The sequence below is a fragment of the Oncorhynchus clarkii genome, chromosome 20, assembly GCF_045791955.1.
Source record: "Oncorhynchus clarkii lewisi isolate Uvic-CL-2024 chromosome 20, UVic_Ocla_1.0, whole genome shotgun sequence".
Taxonomy (NCBI): Eukaryota; Metazoa; Chordata; class Actinopteri; order Salmoniformes; family Salmonidae; genus Oncorhynchus; species Oncorhynchus clarkii.
In genome coordinates, this window is record NC_092166.1 from 85321633 (window position 1) to 85344254 (window position 22622).

Genomic DNA, 22622 nt, shown 5'->3' on the forward strand with positions numbered 1-22622 from the left:
AGACATTGGAAATACAGACATTGTCATCCTACAAGAAACATGGTATAAAGGAGACGGACCCACTGGTTGCCCTCTAGGTTACAGAGAGCTGGTAGTCCCATCCACCAAACTAACAGGTGTGAAAGAGACTCAGGGGGCTAAATTGATATAGAGCAGACCTAACCCACTCTATTAAATTAGTCAAAACAGGAACATTTTAATGTGGCTAGAAATTAATAAGGAAATTATCTCAACAGAGAAAAAGGGGAGAGGGGAGAACAAAAGGGAAAGGGGAGATCAACAATTTCCAGGCCCAGAGACATGTACTAGTTTATGGTGACCTAAAAGCCAGAACCGGACAAGAACCTGACACCCTCAGTACACAGGGGGACAAACACCTAACTGGAGGTGACAGCATTCCCTCCCCTATATGCCCCCCATAGGCACAACTACGACAACATAACCAACAAAAAACGGGCCACAACTCCTGCAGCTGGGTATGTACGTAGTCAATGGAAGGCTTCGAAAAGACCATGAGACAGACTGATGCATTCAATCTGATTGTAGTGAATCAATCCTAGTGTAGTGTTGTGTCTTTGGACCATCATTCATGTGAAGACTGTTATATTATCGAATCAATTCTCTATGTGTAATTATTACGTGATTTAAACTAATCATATAAATATTCATTAAATGGGAAGTCGGGGGCACCACGGGAATGATTTTTTTAAAGAGTTACTATTTCCCGAATGTATCTGTCTTCAGATATTTTCGTATCTTATCGATTTAAAGTCACTTATTAATGTATTATCACCTCATCAGTCATATTCGGAATGTCGCAAACCCTTGATGATAGATGATGAATCAGCGATATACCAAATGTATTTATTTACTAACTAACTAAATATCACACAGAAGTACATAAACACACCCCGGATAGGTTATACATTGGTTACTAACATGATATAATGAAAAGTCCCTAGTGGACTAAAACAATATGACGGCTTGTTACACCAAATGAAAAGGGAGGGGCAGGTAAGAATGGCGCTGGGAGAAAAGACAAAGGACTTCGCTATCGTACACACAACTGATAACTATGATCATGGAAATGCTAATAATTTGCACCCGAACAGCCGCTCTTTCGAAATTAATTGGAATTGACATATTTTATGAGTGTAGGTCTTTGTTGTCTCTCTGTGATCTGTGGTCTGCTGGAGACAGAAAGTCTCTGGTTTGTCCACCAGAGATGAATGTTTTTTTGTAGTTGTAGCTTGTTATAATGGATACGTCAGACGTACCAATGGTCGTTCGATAGTGAAATGTTCTCCAGAATGGATCTTTCAGAGTACCATTCGGTCGATCGATAGGGTTTACTAAAGTACTTAAACAGCTGCAGACTGAATGTTCTCTTCAGTTTTGTAGATTGATTTTCTTAACGTGACGTCTGGTTCACACCGTCCGTCGGTCTATAGAGTGGTTGTAACGTATTCAGCACGAAAATGGTCTCTATTTAAATTGCCAACCATTTCAACATGTAACCACACCTCTGGACTTTATGGTCTAATGTACATTTTGTTGCAGGTTTTATATATATACATATATACTGGAGTAGAAAAAGGGTTATTTCATCATTCCAATGTTCACTTGGGGAGTGGCCACTGACTGATCATAAGTTACAATGAAAAACAATTCTCATTTAGGGGTGGGGTCTGTTAGGAGGGGGTGGGGTCTAAATTCACATTATCTTTCCAAACTTACACTTAATAATTTATTTTATACAACATTCAGATGCAAACCCCATAATTGAGACAGAACTTTCTTGACAAAGATACAGTGATGTGGTTCTACTGTCTTTCATGGTGTCACAAAATGAAACAAATTCGACATGGTCGTTCTTTAAATACCCACGGACCATTCCAAGTGTTTGGAACACAGAAATACTGTTTAATTATTCAACCTTTTGATTTTACCGTACTGCAACGTCTCTCTCTGTGGTAATAAGAGGATTTAACTTCCATTTATCAGAGTGGGGGGAGAGAGTTTTCCTGCAGGTATTTATGACCATCATAAAATTGTGGAGAGAAGGGGGGGGGGGGGGCTATGATCCTCTCACGTCCAACCCAAAAAGGCCTGCGGGGTTGATGATAAATGATGTGATAAAATATACAGGCCACAAATTCTAAGAGGCTATACTTTATTTTTATTTCACCTTTATTTAACCAGGTAGGCAAGTTGAGAACAAGTTCTCATTTACAACTGCTACCTGGCCAAGATAAAACAAAGCAGTTCGACACAGTTCGACACATACAACAACACAAACATACAGTCAATAATACAGTAAAAAAATATGTCTATATACAATGTGAGCAAATGAGGTGAGATAATGGAGGTAAAGGCAATAAATAGGCCATGGTGACGAAGTAAATACAATATAGCAATTAAAACACTGGAATGGTAGATTTGACAGTAGATGAGTGTGCAAAGTAGAACAAAGGTACAAAGGAGCAAGATAAATAAATAAACAATAAATAAACAAATAAATAAATAAATACAGTAGTACTAATAATAATAATAATGTAATCTATAATAATTATAATATAATATATATAATATATAATAATATTAGTAGTAATAAGTACTTAAACTCTTTTAAATCATCCTCAGCACTGGCATCTTCCCCAATGTTTGGAAACAAATACTGATCACCCAGACAAATTTGACCCAGACAAATTTGACCCGAATATCTACCATCAATAACTATATTGCGTCAACAGCATTATCATTACCAGCAGACTTGTACATTTCCTCAGCGAAAACAATGTATTGAGCAAATGCTAAATTTTACCAAATTACTGTACGACAGACCACGTTTTCACCCTGCACACCCTAATTGACAAACTAACAAACAAAAACGAAGGCAAAGTCTTCTCATGCTTTGTTGATTTCAAAAAAAGCTTTTGACTCGCTTTGGTCTGCTATTCAAATGTATAGAACGTGGTGTTGGTGGAAAAACATTCAACATTATAAAATCCATGTACACAAACCAACAAGTATGCGGTTAAAATGGGCAAAAAACAGTCTGCAGCATCCGGCCTCACCCTACTAGAATCTGAAGTCAAATGTCTACTGTTTGCTGATGATCTGGTGCTTTTGTCCCCAACCAAGGAGGGCCTACAGCAGCACCTAGATATTCTGCACAGATTCTGCCAGGCTTGGGCCCTGACAGTAAATCTCAGTAAGACAAAAAATAATGGTGTTCCAAAAAAGATTGAGTTGCCAGGACCACAAATACAAATTCCATCTAGACACAGTTGCCCTAGAGCACACAAAAAACTATGAGAGAGAGAGATCCTTCTTTTGTGTGGCACCCTGTGTTTAGTATATTTTCCTGATAGGCTTGTGTTGCATATGGCTGCATCCCTCCCCTGTCTAAGTCCAGATTGTATGCATCAGTCTGTCTCATGGTCTTTTTGAAAATAAAAGCTTATTTCATTTTTAGACATGCTGTCTAAAATGGCGCACTACTTTCTATTGGCTCTGTTCATAAGTAGTGCACTATATAGTGACGAGGGTGCCATTTTTGTACTGCAGTGCTGTCTTAGGCTGAATCTCAAACCAATCACTTATGGAGTGGCCACTTGCTGATATGTTCCATATAGTGATTAAGATTTACTCAAGCTATTATCAAATCCCACTGGGCTTCGTAATCCCATAGATAATGCTAACTAAGAACCTTTTATACAGTCTGACCTAAACTATTTGTAGGATAGACATCCTAGCTCATAAAGTTATACAAGTAACAAAAAAAATGCTACTCACAGATTGCTGCATGTGCACATAACAAATATTAGACAGCAAGTCTCTTGATCCTGCTGTTACCAAGCAAAGCTTTCATTTGGCAGAAGCTAACCACTAAGCTCGATAGCTAACTATAGCTACTAAATTAGCAAACCAAATGCACAACTGCAGAGTGTTGTGACTCGTTTCAGGAGCACCATTTGAACGTAAACATTTATCTTTCTTCTGGAACATGAACTTTCATAATAATAACTTTCATATTTCCATCCATAAATACGAATAAAAATGGTTAAATTACGAAGCCTAGTTTGCTCAGCCATGGAAACAGTTGGGGCGGCAGGTAGCCTAGTGGTTAGAGCGTTGTAAGTTTGTAAAATTGAATCCCTGAGCTGACAAGGTACAAATCTGTCGTTCTGCCCCTGAACAAAGCAGTTAATCCACTGTTCCTAGGACGTCATTGAAAATAAGAATTTGTTCTTAACTGACTTGCCTAGTTAAATAAAGGTAAAAAAAAAATCTGGAACCTCCCCACTAGCCATGATTGTCTGAGATAATGTATGGGCTCTATATGCTGGGAGATGAGTTTGAATTGGTCTGCCATGTAACATGCTTCTGTCTATAACGGGAGCTGTTCAGTATGTGTGTTTTACTGCGCCGTTTTTGAAAGATATAAATATTTAACGTTAGCCATCGACAACTCCAAAAGTTTTGCTACCTTTTCCCAACAACATTGATGCCCTGAATGTAGCAGGCGCTATCGACAAATCAGTAGGATAAAAGTGATGGGCTACTTTCTGCACAGGCCACAGTCAGCGTGAACCAGAGTGAGTTGACACAACGCTGGCCAAACAAGATGTAGCTACAAACAGAACAGAGTTTAATGGTTCCAGTCTGTGTGAACCAGAGTGAGTTGACACTAACGCTGCCAAACAAGATGTAGCTACAAACAGAACAGAGTTTAATGGTTCCAGTCTGTGTGAACCAGAGTGAGTTGACACAACGCTGGCCAAACAAGATGTAGCTACAAACAGAACAGAGTTTAATGGTTCCAGTCTGTGTGAAGCGTTTCTCCATGTGTACAGGTCAGAGTCTAGCTACATTTTACAGATATAACTTTATCATTCGGTCAAAGTCATTTTTATTGCAAGTTAAAGCCTACTGTTCGTTAGCTAGCAAACGTTAGCTTGGCTAACTTTACGTGTATGATCTGTATATTAATATTATTCTAATCAGAAATCCATTTGCTATAGCCTAATGCTAGCTAGCTAAAATGGAACCTAGTTTGTTGGCCTTAGCTACCTGCAGATTCATACCACAGTTATGACAATGTTTGTATTGGTAATAGTATGAGTTGGGGATATGCTGGTTCATTGTTTAGCTACCTAGCTACATGTCTAAACAAAAGACTCCATTTCGGACTGATTATTACATGACCCATCAAATTAGCAGGTGTGTCTGGGGAGTGATTACGACCATCTATAGTATTTCATGAACATGTGTACATGTCTAGACAATAGAGACCCATCCACTTAGCTAGATGTGGCTGGTGGTTCTAGCATCATTTCTTTCACATGACTCATCAATTTAGTGTCGGGTACGCGTCATCTATTTATATCTAGACACTTTCTGTTTTCGATATGCAAGTACAATCCCTCTACACCTTCTGTGTCCTGTGCGTGTGGGTACTGCTATGGTGACCAGTGAGCTGAGTTAGGCGGGGCTTTACCTAGCAGAGACTTGTAGATGACCTGGAGCCAGTGGGTTTGGCGACGAGTATAAAGCGATGGCCAGCCAACAAGAGCGTACAGGTCGTGGGTAGTATATGGGGCTTTGGTGACAAAACGGATTGCACTGTGATAGACTGCGTTCAGTTTGTTGAGAAGAGTGTTGGATGCTATTTTATAGATGACATCGCCGAAGTCGAGGATCAGTAGGATGGTCAGTTTTACGAGGGTATGTTTGGCAGCATGAGTGAAGGATGCTTTGTTGCGAAATATATTGGAGATGCTTAATGTGAGTCTGGAAGGAGAGTTTACAGTCTAACCAGACACCTAGGTATTTGTAATTGTCCACGTATTCTAAGTCAGAGCCGTCCAGAGTAGTGATGCTGGACAGGTGGGCAGGTGCAGGCAGTGATCGGTTGAAGAGCATGCATTTAGTTTTATTTGCGTTTAAGAGCAGTTGGAGGCCACGGAAGGAGAGTTGTATGGCATTGAAGCTCGTCTGGAGGTTAGTTAACACAGTGTCCAAGGAGGGGCCAGAAGTATACAGAATGGGGTCGTTTGCATAGAGGTGGATCAGAGAATCACCAGCAACGAGAGCGACATCATTGATGTATACAGAGAAGATAGTCGCCCCGAGAATTGAACCTTGTGGCACCCCCATAGAGACTGCCAGAGGTCGGAACAACAGGCCCTCCGATTTGACACACTGAACTCTATCAGAGAAGTAGTTGGTGAACCAGGCGAGGCTATCATTTGAGAAACCAAGGCTGTCGAGTCTGCCAATAAGAATGTGGTGATTGACAGAGTCAAAAGCCTTGGCCAGGTCGAAGAATACGGCCGCACAGTAATGTCTCGTATTGATGGCGGTTATGATATCGCTTAGGACCTTGAGCGTGGCTGAGGTGCACCCATGACCAGCTCTGAAACCAGATTGCATAGCGGAGAAGGTACGGTGGGATTCGAAATGGTCGGTAATCTGTTTGTTGACTTGGCTTTCGAAGACCTTAGAAAGACAGGGTAGGATAGATATAGGTCTGTAGCAATTTGGGTCTAGAGTGTCTCCCCCTTTGAAGAGGGGGGTGACCGCAGCAGCTTTCCAATCTTTGGGCATCTCAGACGATATGAAAGAGAAGTTGAACAGGCTAGTAATAGGGGTTGGCAGATACATTTAAAAAGAGAGGGTCTAGATTGTCTTGCAGCCCGGCTGATTTGTAGGGGTCCAGGTTTTGCAGTTCTTTAAGAACATCAGATATCTGGATTTGGAGGAAGGAGAAATGGACAATGTTATGTTACGTTACAGCCTTATTCTAAAATGGATTAAATCAAAAATGTTCCTCATCAATCCACATACAATACCTCATAACAACAAAAAAGGTTAAGAAATGTTTGCAAATGTATTAAAAAACTGAAATACCTTATTTAATACAGTATCAGTCAAAAGTTTGGACACATCTACTCATTCAAGGGTTTTTCTTTATTTTCATTATTTCTACATTGTAGAATAATAGTGAAGACATCAAAACTGTGAAATAACACATATGGAATCATGTAGTAACCAAAAAGGTGTTAAACAAAACAAAATATATTTTAGATTTTAGATTCTTCAATGTAGCTAACCTTTGCCTTGATGATAGCCTTGCACACTCTTGGCATTCTCTCAACCAGCTTCATGAGTTAGTCACCTGGAATGCATTTCAATTAACAGGTGTGCCTTGTTAAAAGTTAACTTGTGGAATTTCTTTCTTTCTTTTAATAGCATTTGAGCCAATCGGTTGTGTTGTGACAAGGTAGGGGTGGTAAACAGAAGATAGACCTATTTGGTAAAAGACCAAGTCCATATTATGGCAAGAACACCTCAAATAAGCAAAGAGAAACGTGTTCTAGGTGTTCTAAAACTAAGCTACAGCGGGTAGTGCGTACAGCCCAGTACATCACTGGGGTCAAGCTTCCTGACATCCAGGACCTATATGCTAGGGTTGTGTCAGAGGAAGGCCCAAAAAAACTGTCAAAGACTCCAGTCACACAATTCAAAGACTGTTCTTTCTGCTACCGCACGGCAAGCTGCACCTGGAGCGCCAAGTCTAGGAGCCAAAATGATTTTTTGTTGTTGTTGCTGGTCATGTTAGTTTTTGGTTCATAATTTGCTTGTTTTTTAAAGTTATCATGATTTATTCAAACAGTAAATGTACTAATTCACGTTACCATACCAGAACGTATTGATTACTTAGCATGTTTAATGAACATACAGTATGTTATCACATGTTTAATGAACATACAGTACATTATCACATGTTTAATGAACATACAGTACGTTATCACATGTTTAATGAACGTGCAGTACATTATCACATGTTTAATGAACATACAGTACGTTATCACATGTTTAATGAACGTGCAGTACATTATCACATGTTTAATGAACATACAGTACATTATCACATGTTTAATGAATGTACAGTACGTCATCACATGTTTAATGAACATACAGTACGTTATCACATGTTTAATGAACGTGCAGTACATTATCACATGTTTAATGAACATACAGTACATTATCACATGGTTAATTATTGTACAGTACGTCATCACATGTTTAATGAACATACAGTACATTATCACATGTTTAATGAATGTACAGTACGTCATCACATGTTTAATGAACATACAGTACGTTATCACATGTTTAATGAAGTTGCAGTACATTATCACATGTTTAATGAACATACAGTACATTATCACATGTTTAATGAATGTACAGTACGTCATCACATGTTTAATGAATGTTAGGGGTCAAGGAAGGGTAAAGAGAACATTTGTGTGTGGAAAGTTACTGAGCGATATGGTAAGTTACTGAGGGATATGGTAAGTTACTGAGGGATATGGTAAGTTACTGAGGGATATGGTAAGTTACTGAGGGATATGGTAAGTTGCTGAGCGATATGGAAAGTTACTGAGCGATATGGTAAGTTACTGAGTGATATGGTAAGTTACTGTGGGATATGGTAAGTTACTGAGGGATATGGTAAGTTACTGAGCGATGGGGAAAGTTACTGAGCGATATGGTAAGTTACTGAGGGATATGGTAAGTTACTGAGCGATATGGAAAGTTACTGAGTGATATGGTAAGTTACTGAGCGATATGGAAAGTTACTGAGCGATATGGTAAGTTACTGAGGGATATGGTAAGTTACTGAGTGATATGGTAAGTTACTGAGCGATATGGTAAGTTACTGAGCGATATGGAAAAGTTACTGAGTGAGAAAAGAAGAAGTGCAGAAAGGTTCATATTCTGTTCAAATATGTTATTGCTGAATACTGGATGAATGTTCAGAAGGAGGGAGGCAAAGGGCAACAGTTTCAGTTCCTGATAAGGCAGGCCAGTTGCTGTGGAAACCAGGACCAAATGGGATGTGGAACTCACCTCGAGTTAAGGTCAACAGTTGAAGAGAGAAAACTGGAAACACATTGAAACAACATTGATTCAACCAGTTTTTGCCCAGTGAGAGGCCAACCAGGCCACGGCTAGTCATTATTAGCCTGGTTCTGAATGGAATATAGGTGCATTATGGGACACAGGCCACGGCTAGTCATTATTAGCCTGGTTCTGAATGGAATATAGGTGCATTGTGGGACACAGGCCACGGCTAGTCATTATTAGCCTGGTTCTGAATGGAATATAGGTGCATTGTGGGACACAGGCCACGGCTAGTCATTATTAGCCTGGTTCTGAATGGAATGCAGGTGCATTGTGGGACACAGGCCACGGCTAGTCATTATTAGCCTGGTTCTGTATGGAATGCAGGTGCATTATGGGACACAGGCCATGGCTAGTCATTATTAGCCTGGTTCTGAATGGAATGCAGGTGCATTGTGGGACACAGGCCACGGCTAGTCATTATTAGCCTGGTTCTGAATGGAATGCAGGTGCATTGTGGGACACAGGCCATGGCTAGTCATTATTAGCCTGGTTCTGAATGGAATGCAGGTGCATTGTGGGACACAGGCCAGGTCATTATAAAATGGTTTGACCAAATCAAGTGCTGGTGCCATCAACTAAAAAAGATGGTAGCAATGGGAAAAGTTAAAGCCCTGCGTACACACACACACACACACACACACACACACACACACACACACACACACACACACACACACGCAGTTCTCATTTTTCATAGCTTCTAGGATATTTCTTGAGAGTTGGCATCCAATTTTCTAAGTTAGTCAAACTGGCGTGTGTTGGGCCGTTGGGCAGTGTACCGGGGTATTTGGAAAGAGCTGATGATTTTCTGTTGAAACTATGTATTTGCCATTACATTTGAATACTTTGTCCTAAGTTTTAAGTAAATGCCTGCAGTCCACTTGTGCAATACGTTAGGAGATGAAAATTCACCCGTCACCATTTTCCATTATGAAGCTTTACCGGTAAAGTCCCCAGTCACGAGGTGATTGTTTACAAGCAGACAACGACGAGAGATCAGAGCCTTGGGAGTCACTCAGTGTTGTGCAGCACGAGCCAGATGATTAAGTTACAATATTGAATTCACAACTAAATGTTTGCCAGCTACATAATCTTATAACTATTCAGTTGACTGTTTAAAATGTGCTAAATGTGACCGACACGTTCTGACCATAGTTCTTGTGTGTTTTCCTTGTTTTAGTGTTGGTCAGGACGTGAGCTGGGTGGGCATTCTATGTTGTGTGTCTAGTTTGTCTGTTTCTGTGTTTGGGCCTGATATGGTTCTCAATCAGAGGCAGGTGTTAGTCATTGTCTCTGATTGGGAACCATATTTAGGTAGCCTGTTTTTGTGTTGGGTTTGGTGGGTGGTTGTCTCCTGTGTCATTGTTTGTACCACACGGGACTGTTTCGGGTTTGCATGTTTCTTGTTTTGTAGTCTATTTTCATGTATAGTTTTCGTTATTAAAAGAACCATGAATTATAACCACGCTGCGTCTTGGTCCGATCCCTGCTACACCTCTTCTTCAGAGGAAGAGGAAGAAGAGAACCGTTACAGACAGCCTCAATTCAGTCTTAAGTAGCAACAACAATTTGATTAAATTTTTTTTTTTTTTTACATTGGATAAAAGTAGAGACACCGACCTATTAAATGGTATACCGCACACTACAGTTGAGGAACAAAGGGAAAGTAATTCTGCTTTGAAAGTTGATTCACTTGTAAACTCACTTTTGAGAAAATGGCCTTGAGAGCTCTTCTTTGTCTACACCCACTCAGCATCGTTCACACTCTCTTAAAGCTTTAGCCCTATCTATCTCTTCAAGGATTCACATGTGAGGCCATGTGCTAAACAGAGACCAAACAACCAAAGATTTCAAGACTTTAAGTGGTGAAAGTAGTAGCAAATAGCGAGTGTTCCAAAGCCAATTCCTCTTTGGCCGCCTTTCCTTCCAGTTCTCTGCTGCCAATGACTGGAACGAACTGCAAAAAATCACTGAAACTGGAGACCCATATCTCCCTCTCCAGTTTTAAGTACCAGCAGTCAGAGCAGCTCACAGATCACTGCACCTGTACATAGCCCATCTGTAAACAGCCCATACTTTATTTATCTTGCTCCTTTGCACCCCAGTATCTCTACTTGCACATTAATCTTCTGCACATCTACCATTCCAGTGTTTAATTGCTATATTGTATTTACTTCACCCCCATGGCCTATTTATGGCCTTTCCTCCCTTATCTTACCTCATTTGCTCACAATCCACTCACTTTTTTCTACCGTATTTCTGACTGTATGTTTGTTAATTCCATGTGTAACTCTGTTGTTGTATGTGTCGGCCTGCTGTGCTTTATCTTGGCCAGGTCGCAGTTGTAAATGAGAACTTGTTCTCAACTAGCCTACCTGGTTAAATAAAGGGAACTTGTTCTCAACTGGCCTACCTGGTTAAATAAAGGTGAAATCTTTTTTTTTTTACAACGTAGCCATAAAGAACTGTCTATTATTGCCACAGTTGGCTTTCAGACTATTAAAACCGTCATACATATGTGATATTTAGATGCTAGCTGGTTCCTCTCCCCTAGTCTCCCTAGCTAGCTGGTTCCCCTCCTCCTCTAGTCTCCCTAGCTAGCTGGTTCCTCTCCCCTAGTCTCCCTAGCTAGCTGGTTCCTCTCCCCTAGTCTCCCTAGCTAGCTGGTTCCCCTCCTCCTCTAGTCTCCCTAGCTAGCTGGTTCCTCTCCCCTACTCTCCCTAGCTAGCTGGTTCCTCTCCCCTAGTCTCCCTAGCTAGCTGGTTCCTCTCCCCTAGTCTCCCTAGCTAGCTGGTTCCCCTCCTCCTCTAGTCTCCCTAGCTAGCTGGTTCTTCTCCTCCTCTAGTCTCCCTAGCTAGCTGGTTCCTCTCCCCTAGTCTCCCTAGCTAGCTGGTTCCTCTCCCCTAGTCTCCCTAGCTAGTTGGTTCCCCTCCTCCTCTAGTCTCCCTAGCTAGCTGGTTCTTCTCCTCCTCTAGTCTCCCTAGCTAGCTGGTTCCTCTCCCCTAGTCTCCCTAGCTAGCTGGTTCCTCTCCCCTAGTCTCCCTAGCTAGTTGGTTCCCCTCCTCCTCTAGTCTCCCTAGCTAGCTGGTTCCCCTCCTCCTCTAGTCTCCCTAGCTAGCTGGTTCCTCTCCTCTAGTCTCCCTAGCTAGCTGGTTCCTCTCCTCTAGTCTCCCTAGCTAGCTGGTTCCTCTCCTCTAGTCTCCCTAGCTAGCTGGTTCCTCTCCTCTAGTCTCCCTAGCTAGCTGGTTCCTCTCCTCTAGTCTCCCTAGCTAGCTGGTTCCTCTCCTCTAGTCTCCCTAGCTAGCTGGTTCCCCTCCTCCTCTAGTCTCCCTAGCTAGCTGGTTCCTCTCCTCTAGTCTCCCTAGCTAGCTGGTTCCTCTCCTCTAGTCTCCCTAGCTAGCTGGTTCCTCTCCTCTAGTCTCCCTAGCTAGCTGGTTCCTCTCCTCTAGTCTCCCTAGCTAGCTGGTTCCTCTCCACTAGTCTCCCTAGCTAGCTGGTTCCCCTCCTCCTCTAGTCTCCCTAGCTAGCTTGTTCCTCTCCTCTAGTCTCCCTAGCTAGCTGGTTTCTCTCCTCTAGTCTCCCTAGCTAGCTGGTTCCTCTCCTCTAGTCTCCCTAGCTAGCTGGTTCCTCTCCTCTAGTCTCCCTAGCTAGCTGGTTCCTCTCCTCTAGTCTCCCTAGCTAGCTGGTTCCTCTCCTCTAGTCTCCCTAGCTAGCTGGTTCCCCTTCTCCTCTAGTCTCCCTAGCTAGCTGGTTCCTCTCCCCTAGTCTCCCTAGCTAGCTGGTTCCTCTCCCCTAGTCTCCCTAGCTAGCTGGTTGCTCTCCCCTAGTCTCCCTAGCTAGCTGGTTCCCCTCCTCCTCTAGTCTCCCTAGCTAGCTGGTTCTTCTCCTCCTCTAGTCTCCCTAGCTAGCTGGTTTCTCTCATCTAGTCTCCCTAGCTAGCTGGTTCCTCTCCTCTAGTCTCCCTAGCTAGCTGGTTCCTCTCCTCTAGTCTCCCTAGCTAGCTGGTTCCTCTCCTCTAGTCTCCCTAGCTAGCGGGTTCCTCTCCTCTAGTCTCCCTAGCTAGCTGGTTCCTTTCCTCTAGTCTCCCTAGCTAGCTGGTTCCCCTCCTCCTCTAGTCTCCCTAGCTAGCTGGTTCCTCTCCTCTAGTCTCCCTAGCTAGCTGGTTCCTCTCCTCTAGTCTCCCTAGCTAGCTGGTTCCCCTCCTCCTCTAGTCTCCCTAGCTAGCTGGTTCCTCTCCTCTAGTCTCCCTAGCTAGCTGGTTCCTCTCCTCTAGTCTCCCTAGCTAGCTGGTTCCTCTCCTCTAGTCTCCCTAGCTAGCTGGTTCCCCTCCTCCTCTAGTCTCCCTAGCTAGCTGGTTCCTCTCCTCTAGTCTCCCTAGCTAGCTGGTTCCTCTCCTCTAGTCTCCCTAGCTCGCTGGTTCCTCTCCTCTAGTCTCCCTAGCTAGCTGGTTCCTCTCCTCTAGTCTCCCTAGCTAGCTGGTTCCTCTCCTCTAGTCTCCCTAGCTAGCTGGTTCCTCTCCTCTAGTCTCCCTAGCTAGCTGGTTCCTCTCCTCTAGTCTCCCTAGCTAGCTGGTTCCTCTCCTCTAGTCTCCCTAGCTAGCTGGTTCCTCTCCTCTAGTCTCCCTAGCTAGCTGGTTCCTCTCCTCTAGTCTCCCTAGCTAGCTGGTTTCTCTCCTCTAGTCTCCCTAGCTAGCTGGTTCCTCTCCTCTAGTCTCCCTAGCTAGCTGGTTCCTCTCCTCTAGTCTCCCTAGCTAGCTGGTTCCTCTCCTCTAGTCTCCCTAGCTAGCTGGTTCCCCTCCTCCTCTAGTCTCCCTAGCTAGCTGGTTCCTCTCCTCTAGTCTCCCTAGCTAGCTGGTTCCTCTCCTCTAGTCTCCCTAGCTAGCTGGTTCCTCTCCTCTAGTCTCCCTAGCTAGCTGGTTCCCCTCCTCCTCTAGTCTCCCTAGCTAGCTGGTTCCTCTCCTCTAGTCTCCCTAGCTAGCTGGTTCCTCTCCTCTAGTCTCCCTAGCTAGCTGGTTCCTCTCCTCTAGTCTCCCTAGCTAGCTGGTTCCTCTCCTCTAGTCTCCCTAGCTAGCTGGTTCCTCTCCTCTAGTCTCCCTAGCTAGCTGGTTCCTCTCCTCTAGTCTCCCTAGCTAGCTGGTTCCTCTCCTCTAGTCTCCCTAGCTAGCTGGTTCCTCTCCTCTAGTCTCCCTAGCTAGCTGGTTCTTCTCCTCCTCTAGTCTCCCTAGCTAGCTGGTTCTTCTCCTCCTCTAGTCTCCCTAGCTAGCTGGTTCCTCTCCTCTAGTCTCCCTAGCTAGCTGGTTCCTCTCCTCTAGTCTCCCTAGCTAGCTGGTTCCTCTCCTCTAGTCTCCCTAGCTAGCTGGTTCCTCTCCTCTAGTCTCCCTAGCTAGCTGGTTCCTCTCCTCTAGTCTCCCTAGCTAGCTGGTTCCTCTCCTCTAGTCTCCCTAGCTAGCTGGTTCCTCTCCTCTAGTCTCCCTAGCTAGCTGGTTCCTCTCCTCTAGTCTCCCTAGCTAGCTGGTTCCTCTCACCTAGTCTCCCTAGCTAGCTGGTTCCTCTCCTCTAGTCTCCCTAGCTAGCTGGTTCCTCTCCTCTAGTCTCCCTAGCTAGCTGGTTCCTCTCCCCTAGTCTCCCTAGCTAGCTGGTTCCTCTCCTCTAGTCTCCCTAGCTAGCTGGGTCCTCTCCTCTAGTCTCCCTAGCTAGCTGGTTCCTCTCCTCTAGTCTCCCTAGCTAGCTGGTTCCCCTCCTCCTCTAGTCTCCCTAGCTAGCTGGTTCCTCTCCCCTAGTCTCCCTAGCTAGCTGGTTCCTCTCCTCTAGTCTCCCTAGCTAGCTGGTTCCTCTCCCCTAGTCTCCCTAGCTAGCTGGTTCCTCTCCTCTAGTCTCCCTAGCTAGCTAGCTGTATTTGTGTGGGGGACATTTCGTAGTTACTCTAAATGTGTTTTCCTCCACTCTGCCTCAGTGTATATGACAGCTAAGCTGTCCCATGGCACATTGACGTGATGCCCCCTCCCTGTGGGGACAAGTGAGTGTGATGACAACCTGTCCAAACTCATCAAGCTTCATCCAAACCCCTTCCTTCTTAACAGATGAACTGTTGTACTCCTGAACGCCCAATAGAATGACAGGCCTATTTAAAGACTGGAAATGGTCTCTGACAGTACACATGTTCTCTTACCCTCTTCCTCCCTTTCTCTTCCACTGTCTTCCTCTCCCCTCTCCTTCTCTCCACTCTCTCTCTCGTATTTCCCTCTTTCTCTCCCTCTCCCCTCCTCTTTCTCTCCCTCTCCCCTCTTTCCCCCTCCCCCCCTCTCTCTCTTTCTCAACCCTGTCCCTCACTCGCTCTCCCTGTCCCTCTCTCTCTCCTGTACCTCTCTCTCTCCTGTCCCTCTCTCTCTCCTGTCCCTCTCTCTCTCCTGTCCCTCTCTCTCCCTGTCCCTCTCTCTCTCCTGTCCCTCTCTCTCTCCTGTCCCTCTCTCTCCCTGTCCCTCTCTCTCTCCTGTCCCTCTCTCTCCCTGTCCCTCTCTCTCTCCTGTCCCTCTCTCTCCCCTGTCCCTCTCTCTCCCTGTCCATCTCTCTTTCCTGTTCCTCTCTCTCCCTGTCCCTCTCTCTCTCCTGTCCCTCTCTTTCTCCTGTCCCTCTCTCTCTCCTGTCCCCCTCTCTCTCCTGTCCCTCTCCTCTCTCTCTCCTGTCCCTCTCTCTCTCCTGTCCCTCTCTCTCTCCTGTCCCTCTCCTCTCTCTCTTTCTCTCCCTGTCCCTCTCTCTCTCCTGTCCCTCTCTCTCTCCTGTCCCTCTCCTCTCTCCGTTCCTCTCCCCTCTCCCTCTCCCCTCTTTCCCCCTCCCCCTCTCTCTCTCTTTCTCTCCCTGTCCCTCTCTCTCTCCTGTCCCTCTCCTCTCTCTCTCCTGTCCCTCTCTCTCTCCTGTCCCTCTCTCTCTCCTGTCCCTCTCCTCTCTCTCTTTCTCTCCCTGTCCCTCTCTCTCTCCTGTCCCTCTCTCTCTCCTGTCCCTCTCCTCTCTCCGTTCCTCTCCCCTCTCCCTCTCCCCTCTTTCCCCCTCCCCCTCTCTCCCTCTCTCTCTCTCCTGTCCCTCTCTCTCTCCTGTCCCTCTCTCTCTCCAGTCCCTCTCTCTCCCTGTCCCTCTCTCTCCTGTCCCTCTCTCTCTCCTGTCCCTCTCCTCTCTCTCTTTCTCTCCCTGTCCCTCTCTCTCTCCTGTCCCTCTCTCTCTCCTGTCCCTCTCTCTCTCCTGTCCCTCTCCTCTCTCTCTTTCTCTCCCTGTCCCTCTCTCTCTCCTGTCCCTCTCTCTCTCCTGTCCCTCTCTCTCTCCTGTCCCTCTCCTCTCTCTGTTTCTCTCCCTGTCCCTCTCTCTCTCCTGTCCCTCTCTCTCTCCTGTCCCTCTCTCTCTCCGTTTCTCTCACATATCCCTCTCTCTCCCCTCTCCCTCTCCCCTCTTTCCCCCGTCCCACTCTCTCTCTCTTTCTCTCCCTGTCCCTCTCTCTCTCCTGTCCCTCTCCTCTCTCACTCTCTCTCCCCTCTCCCTCTCCCCCCCTCCCCAGGTGATAGAGTATGAGAATAGGATAAGAGCCTACTCCACTCCAGACAAGATCTTCCGTTACTTCGCCACGCTGAAGATCATCAGTGAGCAGGGAGATGCAGAGGTTTACATGACTCCACACGACTTTGTCCGCTCAATCAGCCCAAATGAGAAACAGCCAGAGAGTGAGTCTAAAGTTTAAACTTCCCTCTCTCTCTCTATTTCTCCATTTCTCTCTCTCCCTCAGTGACTGGTGGAGGGGTTAGGGTTAGAAATATTAATCATGCAGAGGGGAGGAGCTATAAGCTGCCCAATAGGCTACGATAGGGGGCAGGAGGGGAGGAGCTATAAGCTGTCCAATAGGCTACAACAGGGGGCAAGGGGGGACAGGGGGGACAGGAGGGAAAGTGGGGGCAGGGGGGGTGTAGGGGGCAGGAGTGGGTGTAGGGGTCAGGGGTGTAGGGGACGAGAGTGGGTGTAGGGGCCAGGAGGGGCTGTAAGGGGGCAGGGACGGTAGGGTTTAGGGGGCAGGAGTGGGTGTAGGGGGCAGGGACGGTAGGGTTTAGGGGGCAGGAGTGGGTGTAGGGGGCAGGGACTTTAGGGTGCGGTAGATGGGGGCTGAAGAGGTGGGGTGCAGGGGAGAGGTGTGAGGGTAACATAAGGACATGACAGGTGGTATAATAATTAGTCACACACTGAACCAGTGACATTTGATCGCGAGCCTTGAGTGACAGAGCTGAAGTATGTGTGTATAAGTGTTAGGACACCTCAGCACTCATCCAGTTACTGCTTCATCTGGCCACAGTTTGCTCTAAAGTTGAGGGATACGTCTGGAGAAATGTAACCTATAGTATTTACTTCCTGTCTTTAAGACTGGCTTGGGCTGGGCTTGGGTTGGCTGGTCACTTCCTAGATCCTTCTTCTTCTCTCCCTCTCTCTGTCTCTTCTTCTTCTCTCCTTCTCTTCTTATCTCCTCTCTCTCCTTCTCTCCCTCTCTCCTTCTCTCCCTCTCTCTGTCTCTCCTTCTCTCATTCTCTTCTTCTCTCCTTCTCTACCTCTCTCTGTCTCTCCTTCTTCTCTCCTTCTCTCCTTCTCTCCCTCTCTCCTTCTCTCCCTCTCTCTGTCTCTCCTTCTCTCATTCTCTTCTTCTCTCATTCTCTACCTCTCTCTGTCTCTCCTTCTTCTCTCCTTCTCTTCTTCTCTCCTCTCTCTCCTTCTCTCCCTCTCTCCTTCTCTCCCTCTCTCTGTCTCTCCTTCTTCTCTCATTCTTCTCTCGTTCTCTTCTTCTCTCCTTCTCTACCTCTCTCAGTCTCTCCTTCTACTCTCCTTCTCTCCTCTCTCTCCTTCTCTCCTCTCCCTCTCTCATTTCAATTTCAAGGGGGTGTAGTAATTTAAATGTAAGCTTTATTTATTAATTATGTATTTATTGAGAAACGTGTTTACGTTGCCGAAGCAAGTGTAATGGATAAAGTGAAATAAACAATAAAAAATGAACAGTCATAACACAAAAGTTCCACAATAATATAGAAATATTATGTCTTTATACATCATTGTAAGGATGTGCAAAGCGAAGATGAATAAAATAAATAAACATAAATATGGGTTGTATTCACAGTGTTGTTCGTTCTTCACTGGTTGCCCTTTTCTCATGGCTACGGGTCACACATCTTGCTGCTGTGATGGCACACTGTGGTATTTCATCTAATAGATATGGAGTTTATCAATGTTTGATTTTTTTTCAAATTCTTTGTGGATCTGTGTAATCTGAGGGAAATATGTCTCTCTAATATGGTCATACATTGGGCAGGAGGTTAGGAAGTGCAGCTATTCTGCCACTGTGTAATCTCTGTTTAGAGACAGATAGCTTTCCAATCTCTCTCTCCCTCTCCTTCTCCCTTCATCACCCACAGTAAGATTCTATAAGAGAAAGATTGCAGAAAGAGGGCCTCAACATGGAAGTCACACATACGCCCAGGTCGTGAGCAGGCAAACAGGCACAACTCCCCACTCTTACACTAGCCCAAGCCAATAGAATGTACCAGATGCTCAGCAGGCTCTGTTCACACTTACTGGCCTGAGGCCAAACCACACGACCTACAACATTGGACACTTTATGGAACAAAAAGCCTTCACTATCTCATCCTGGAATATCCAAGGCCAGAGGTCATCTGCCTTTGGCCTGAAGAGCAGGAACCCAGAATTCATCAAATAAATCGGTAATACAGACATTGTCATCCTACAACAAACAATGTATAGAGGAGACATACCCACTGGTTGCCCCCTAGGTTACAGAGAGCTGGTAGTCCCATCCACCACACTACCAGTTAGTAGTTGGGAAGGGACTCATGGGGTGTGCTAATTTGTTATAAATCAAAACAGGAAATTTTTTACATTTGGCTAGAAATTAATAAGGAAATTATCTCGACAGAAAAATGTCCTCCTGTGTGCTACCTATATCCCCCCACGAGAATCCCCATACTTTAATGAAGACAGCTTCTCCATCCTGGAGGGGGAAATCAATCATTTCCAGGCCCAGGGACATGTACTAGTCTGTGGCGACCTAAATGCCAGAACCGGACAAGAACCTGACACCCTCAGCACACAGGGGGTCAAACACCTACCTGGAGGTGACAGCATTCCCTCCCCCATATGCCCCCCTAGGCACAACTATGACAACATAACCAACAAAAACGGGTCACAACTCCTGCAGCTCTGTCGCACGCTGGGTCTGTACATAGTCAATGGTAGGCTTCGAGGAGACTCCTACGGTAGGAACACCTATAGCTCATCTCTTGGCAGTAGTACTATAGACTAATTTATCTCTGACCTTAACCCAGAGTCTCTCAGAGCGTTCACAGTCAGCCCACTGACACCCCTATCAGACCACAGCAAAATCACAGTCTACCTGAACAGAGCAATACTCAATCATGAGGCATCAAAGCCAAAGGAACTGAATAATATTAAGAAATGCTATAGATGGAAGGAATGTAGTGTGGAAATCTACCAACAAACTATTAGGCAACAACACATTCAATCCCTTTTAGACAACTTCCTGGACAAAACGTTCCACTGTAATAGTGAAGGTGTAAACTTGGCAGTAGAACATCACCAACCAAGAATTCACAAAATGGGACAACACCAAATTGAGACTCTGCATGCAGAATTTGAATATGTACAGACTCAGTGAGCATAGCCTTGCTATTGAGAAAGACCACCGTAGGCAGATGGCTCTCAAGAGAGGACAGGCTATGTGCACAATGCCCACAAAATGAGGTGGAAACTGAGCTGTACTTCCTAACCTCCTGCCCAATGTTTGACCATATTAGAGACACATATTTGCCTCAGATTACACAGATCTAAAAAGAATTTGAAAACAAGCCCAATGTTGAAAAACTCCCATATCTACTGGGTGAAATTCCACAGTGTGCCATCACAGCAGCAAGATTTGTGACCTGTTGCCACGAGAAAAGGGCAACCAGTGAAGAACACACACCACTGTAAATACAACCCATATTTATGTTTATTTTCCCTTTTGTACTTTAACCATTTGCACATCATTACAACACTGTATATATACATAATATGACATTTGAAACGTCTTTATTCTTTTGGAACTTCTGTGACTCATGTTCAACTGTAAAATATATCTTGATTTGTTTTAACACTTTTTATTGGTTACTACATGATTCCATATGTGTTTTTTCATAGTGTTGATGTCTTCACTATTTTTCTACAATGTAGAAAATAGTAAAAAATAAAGAAAAACCCTTGAATGAGTAGCTGTTTTAAATCCTTTGACCGGTCGTGTATGTTGGACCATTGCTGTCCTGCTAAGCGTTCAAAATGTCACGAGTACTTTTGGATGTCAGGGGAAAATATATGGAGTAAAAAGTACATCGTTTTCTTTAGGAATGTAGGAATGTAGTGAAGCAAAAGTTGTCAAAAGTATAAATAGTAAAGTACAGATACCCTAAAAAAACACGACTTAAGTAGTACTTTACAGTATTTTTACTGAAGTACTTTACACCACTGCATTATTACGATTCACATGAAGTAAAACGTCTGCTTTCTGTACATCTTGTTGTGTCTCTATTGTTGCCATTGTTCTGCCTGGAAGAAGGGTCAGTTGAATGGATAAGTCCATAGTTAGTCAATAGGGTGAACTGGCTATAGTTAGTCAATAGGGTGAACTGGCTATAGTTAGTCAATAGGGTGAACTGGCTATAGTTAGTCAATAGGGTTAACTGGCTATAGTTAGTCAATAGGGTTAACTGGCTATAGTTAGTCAATAGGGTTAACTGGCTATAGTTAGTCAATAGGGTTAACTGGCTATAGTTAGTCAATAGGGTTAACTGGCTATAGTTAGTCAATAGGGTTAACTGGCTATAGTTAGTCAATAGGGTGAACTGGCTATAGTTAGTCAATAGGGTTAACTGGCTATAGTTAGTCAATAGGGTTAACTGGCTATAGTTAGTCAATAGGGTTAACTGGCTATAGTTAGTCAATAGGGTTAACTGGCTATAGTTAGTCAATAGGGTTAACTGGCTATAGTTAGTCAATAGGGTTAACTGGCTATAGTTAGTCAATAGGGTTAACTGGCTATAGTTAGTCAATAGGGTTAACTGGCTATAGTTAGTCAATAGGGTTAACTGGCTATAGTTAGTCAATAGGGTTAACTGGCTATAGTTAGTCAATAGGGTTAACTGGCTATAGTTAGTCAATAGGGTTAACTGGCTATAGTTAGTCAATAGGGTTAACTGGCTATAGTTAGTCAATAGGGTTAACTGGCTATAGTTAGTCAATAGGGTTAACTGGCTATAGTTAGTCAATAGGGTTAACTGGCTATAGTTAGTCAATAGGGTTAACTGGCTATAGTTAGTCAATAGGGTTAACTGGCTATAGTTAGTCAATAGGGTTAACTGGCTAGCTACCCAGTGAATGGATAAGTCCATAGTTAGTCAATAGGGTTAACTGGCTAGCTACCCAGTGAATGGGGAGATAAAGCGTGAGGTAATACAGTAGGGGGAGTGTGAGAGCTTCTCAAATGTACCATTTTATGCATTGACCCACTAGTCCTCACAAGAACATCCTGGGAGAATGTACTATGAATGGAGCGGAGTAGTATGGGATTGTCCTCTGAGAATGCACTCGGGGCGTGAGAGCGTGGTGCCCGGTAGTTTTGCATATAGCCTGGCTGCCCATCCTCATCGCTCCGGCCAACCGGCGTATCTGGATTAGCCTCCCTCCCTGAACACGTTCTGACCGTTTCGATTGGTGCCAGGAACTGATAGGATGGGCCAGAGTCGGGCCTACACCATAAATGAATTTTGTTTTGTACAACGCCCCTCCTTTTTTGAAGTCACACAAAACGCCTTATAGGATGGCAGATTCCGACTGAATGTATGTAGCGATCAATAGATGACACGTTACATTCAGGAGGAGTCGTCATGTTTACCGCTGATGGTGGAGCCAGACGGTTCCATCCTAGGCTTTAGATGCTGCTCAGGTGCTCTACTAATCCAGGAAGCTTGTTGATGTTATATATTAAAAAAAGATAATATTCATAAGACACTGACAATGCCCTTTGTTAGGGAGTGCTAATTGGTTGATTTGGGGAAATATTCATAAGAAGGCGATGACAAGAGAAAAACTGACCAGACATAGAAAAGTAAAGTCATGGAGGAAGGTCTTATTAAGATATGAATCCTATTAGCTACCTTAATACCACTAGTATTGCTATTATGTGTTTATTAAGATATGAATCCTATTAGCTACCTTAATACCACTAGTACTACTATTACAGTGCCTTGTGAAAGTATTTGGCCCCCTTGAACTTTGCGACCTTTTGCCACATTTCAGGCTTCAAACATAAAGATATAAAACTGTATTTTTTTGTGAAGAATCAACAACAAGTGGGACACAATCATGAAGTGGAACGACATTTATTGGATATTTCAAACCTTTTTAACAAATCAAAAACTGAAAAATTGGGCGTGCAAAATTATTCAGCCCCTTTACTTTCAGTGCAGCAAACTCTCTCCAGAAGTTCAGTGAGGATCTCTGAATGATCCAATGTTGACCTAAATGACTAATGATGATAAATACAATCCACCTGTGTGTAAT

The 22622-nt window shown here is 44.3% G+C and overlaps 1 protein-coding gene across 1 annotated transcript in view; it reads left to right on the forward strand.

Moving 5' to 3' along the window:
- LOC139377184 (calcium uptake protein 1, mitochondrial-like) overlaps positions 1–22622 on the forward strand; it is a 150452-nt gene that overhangs the window by 23240 nt on the left and 104590 nt on the right. The window contains exon 3 of the mRNA XM_071120186.1: positions 16522–16684. Within this exon, the coding sequence (XP_070976287.1) occupies positions 16522–16684 (163 nt within the window). The remainder of the gene's footprint in view (positions 1–16521; positions 16685–22622) is intronic.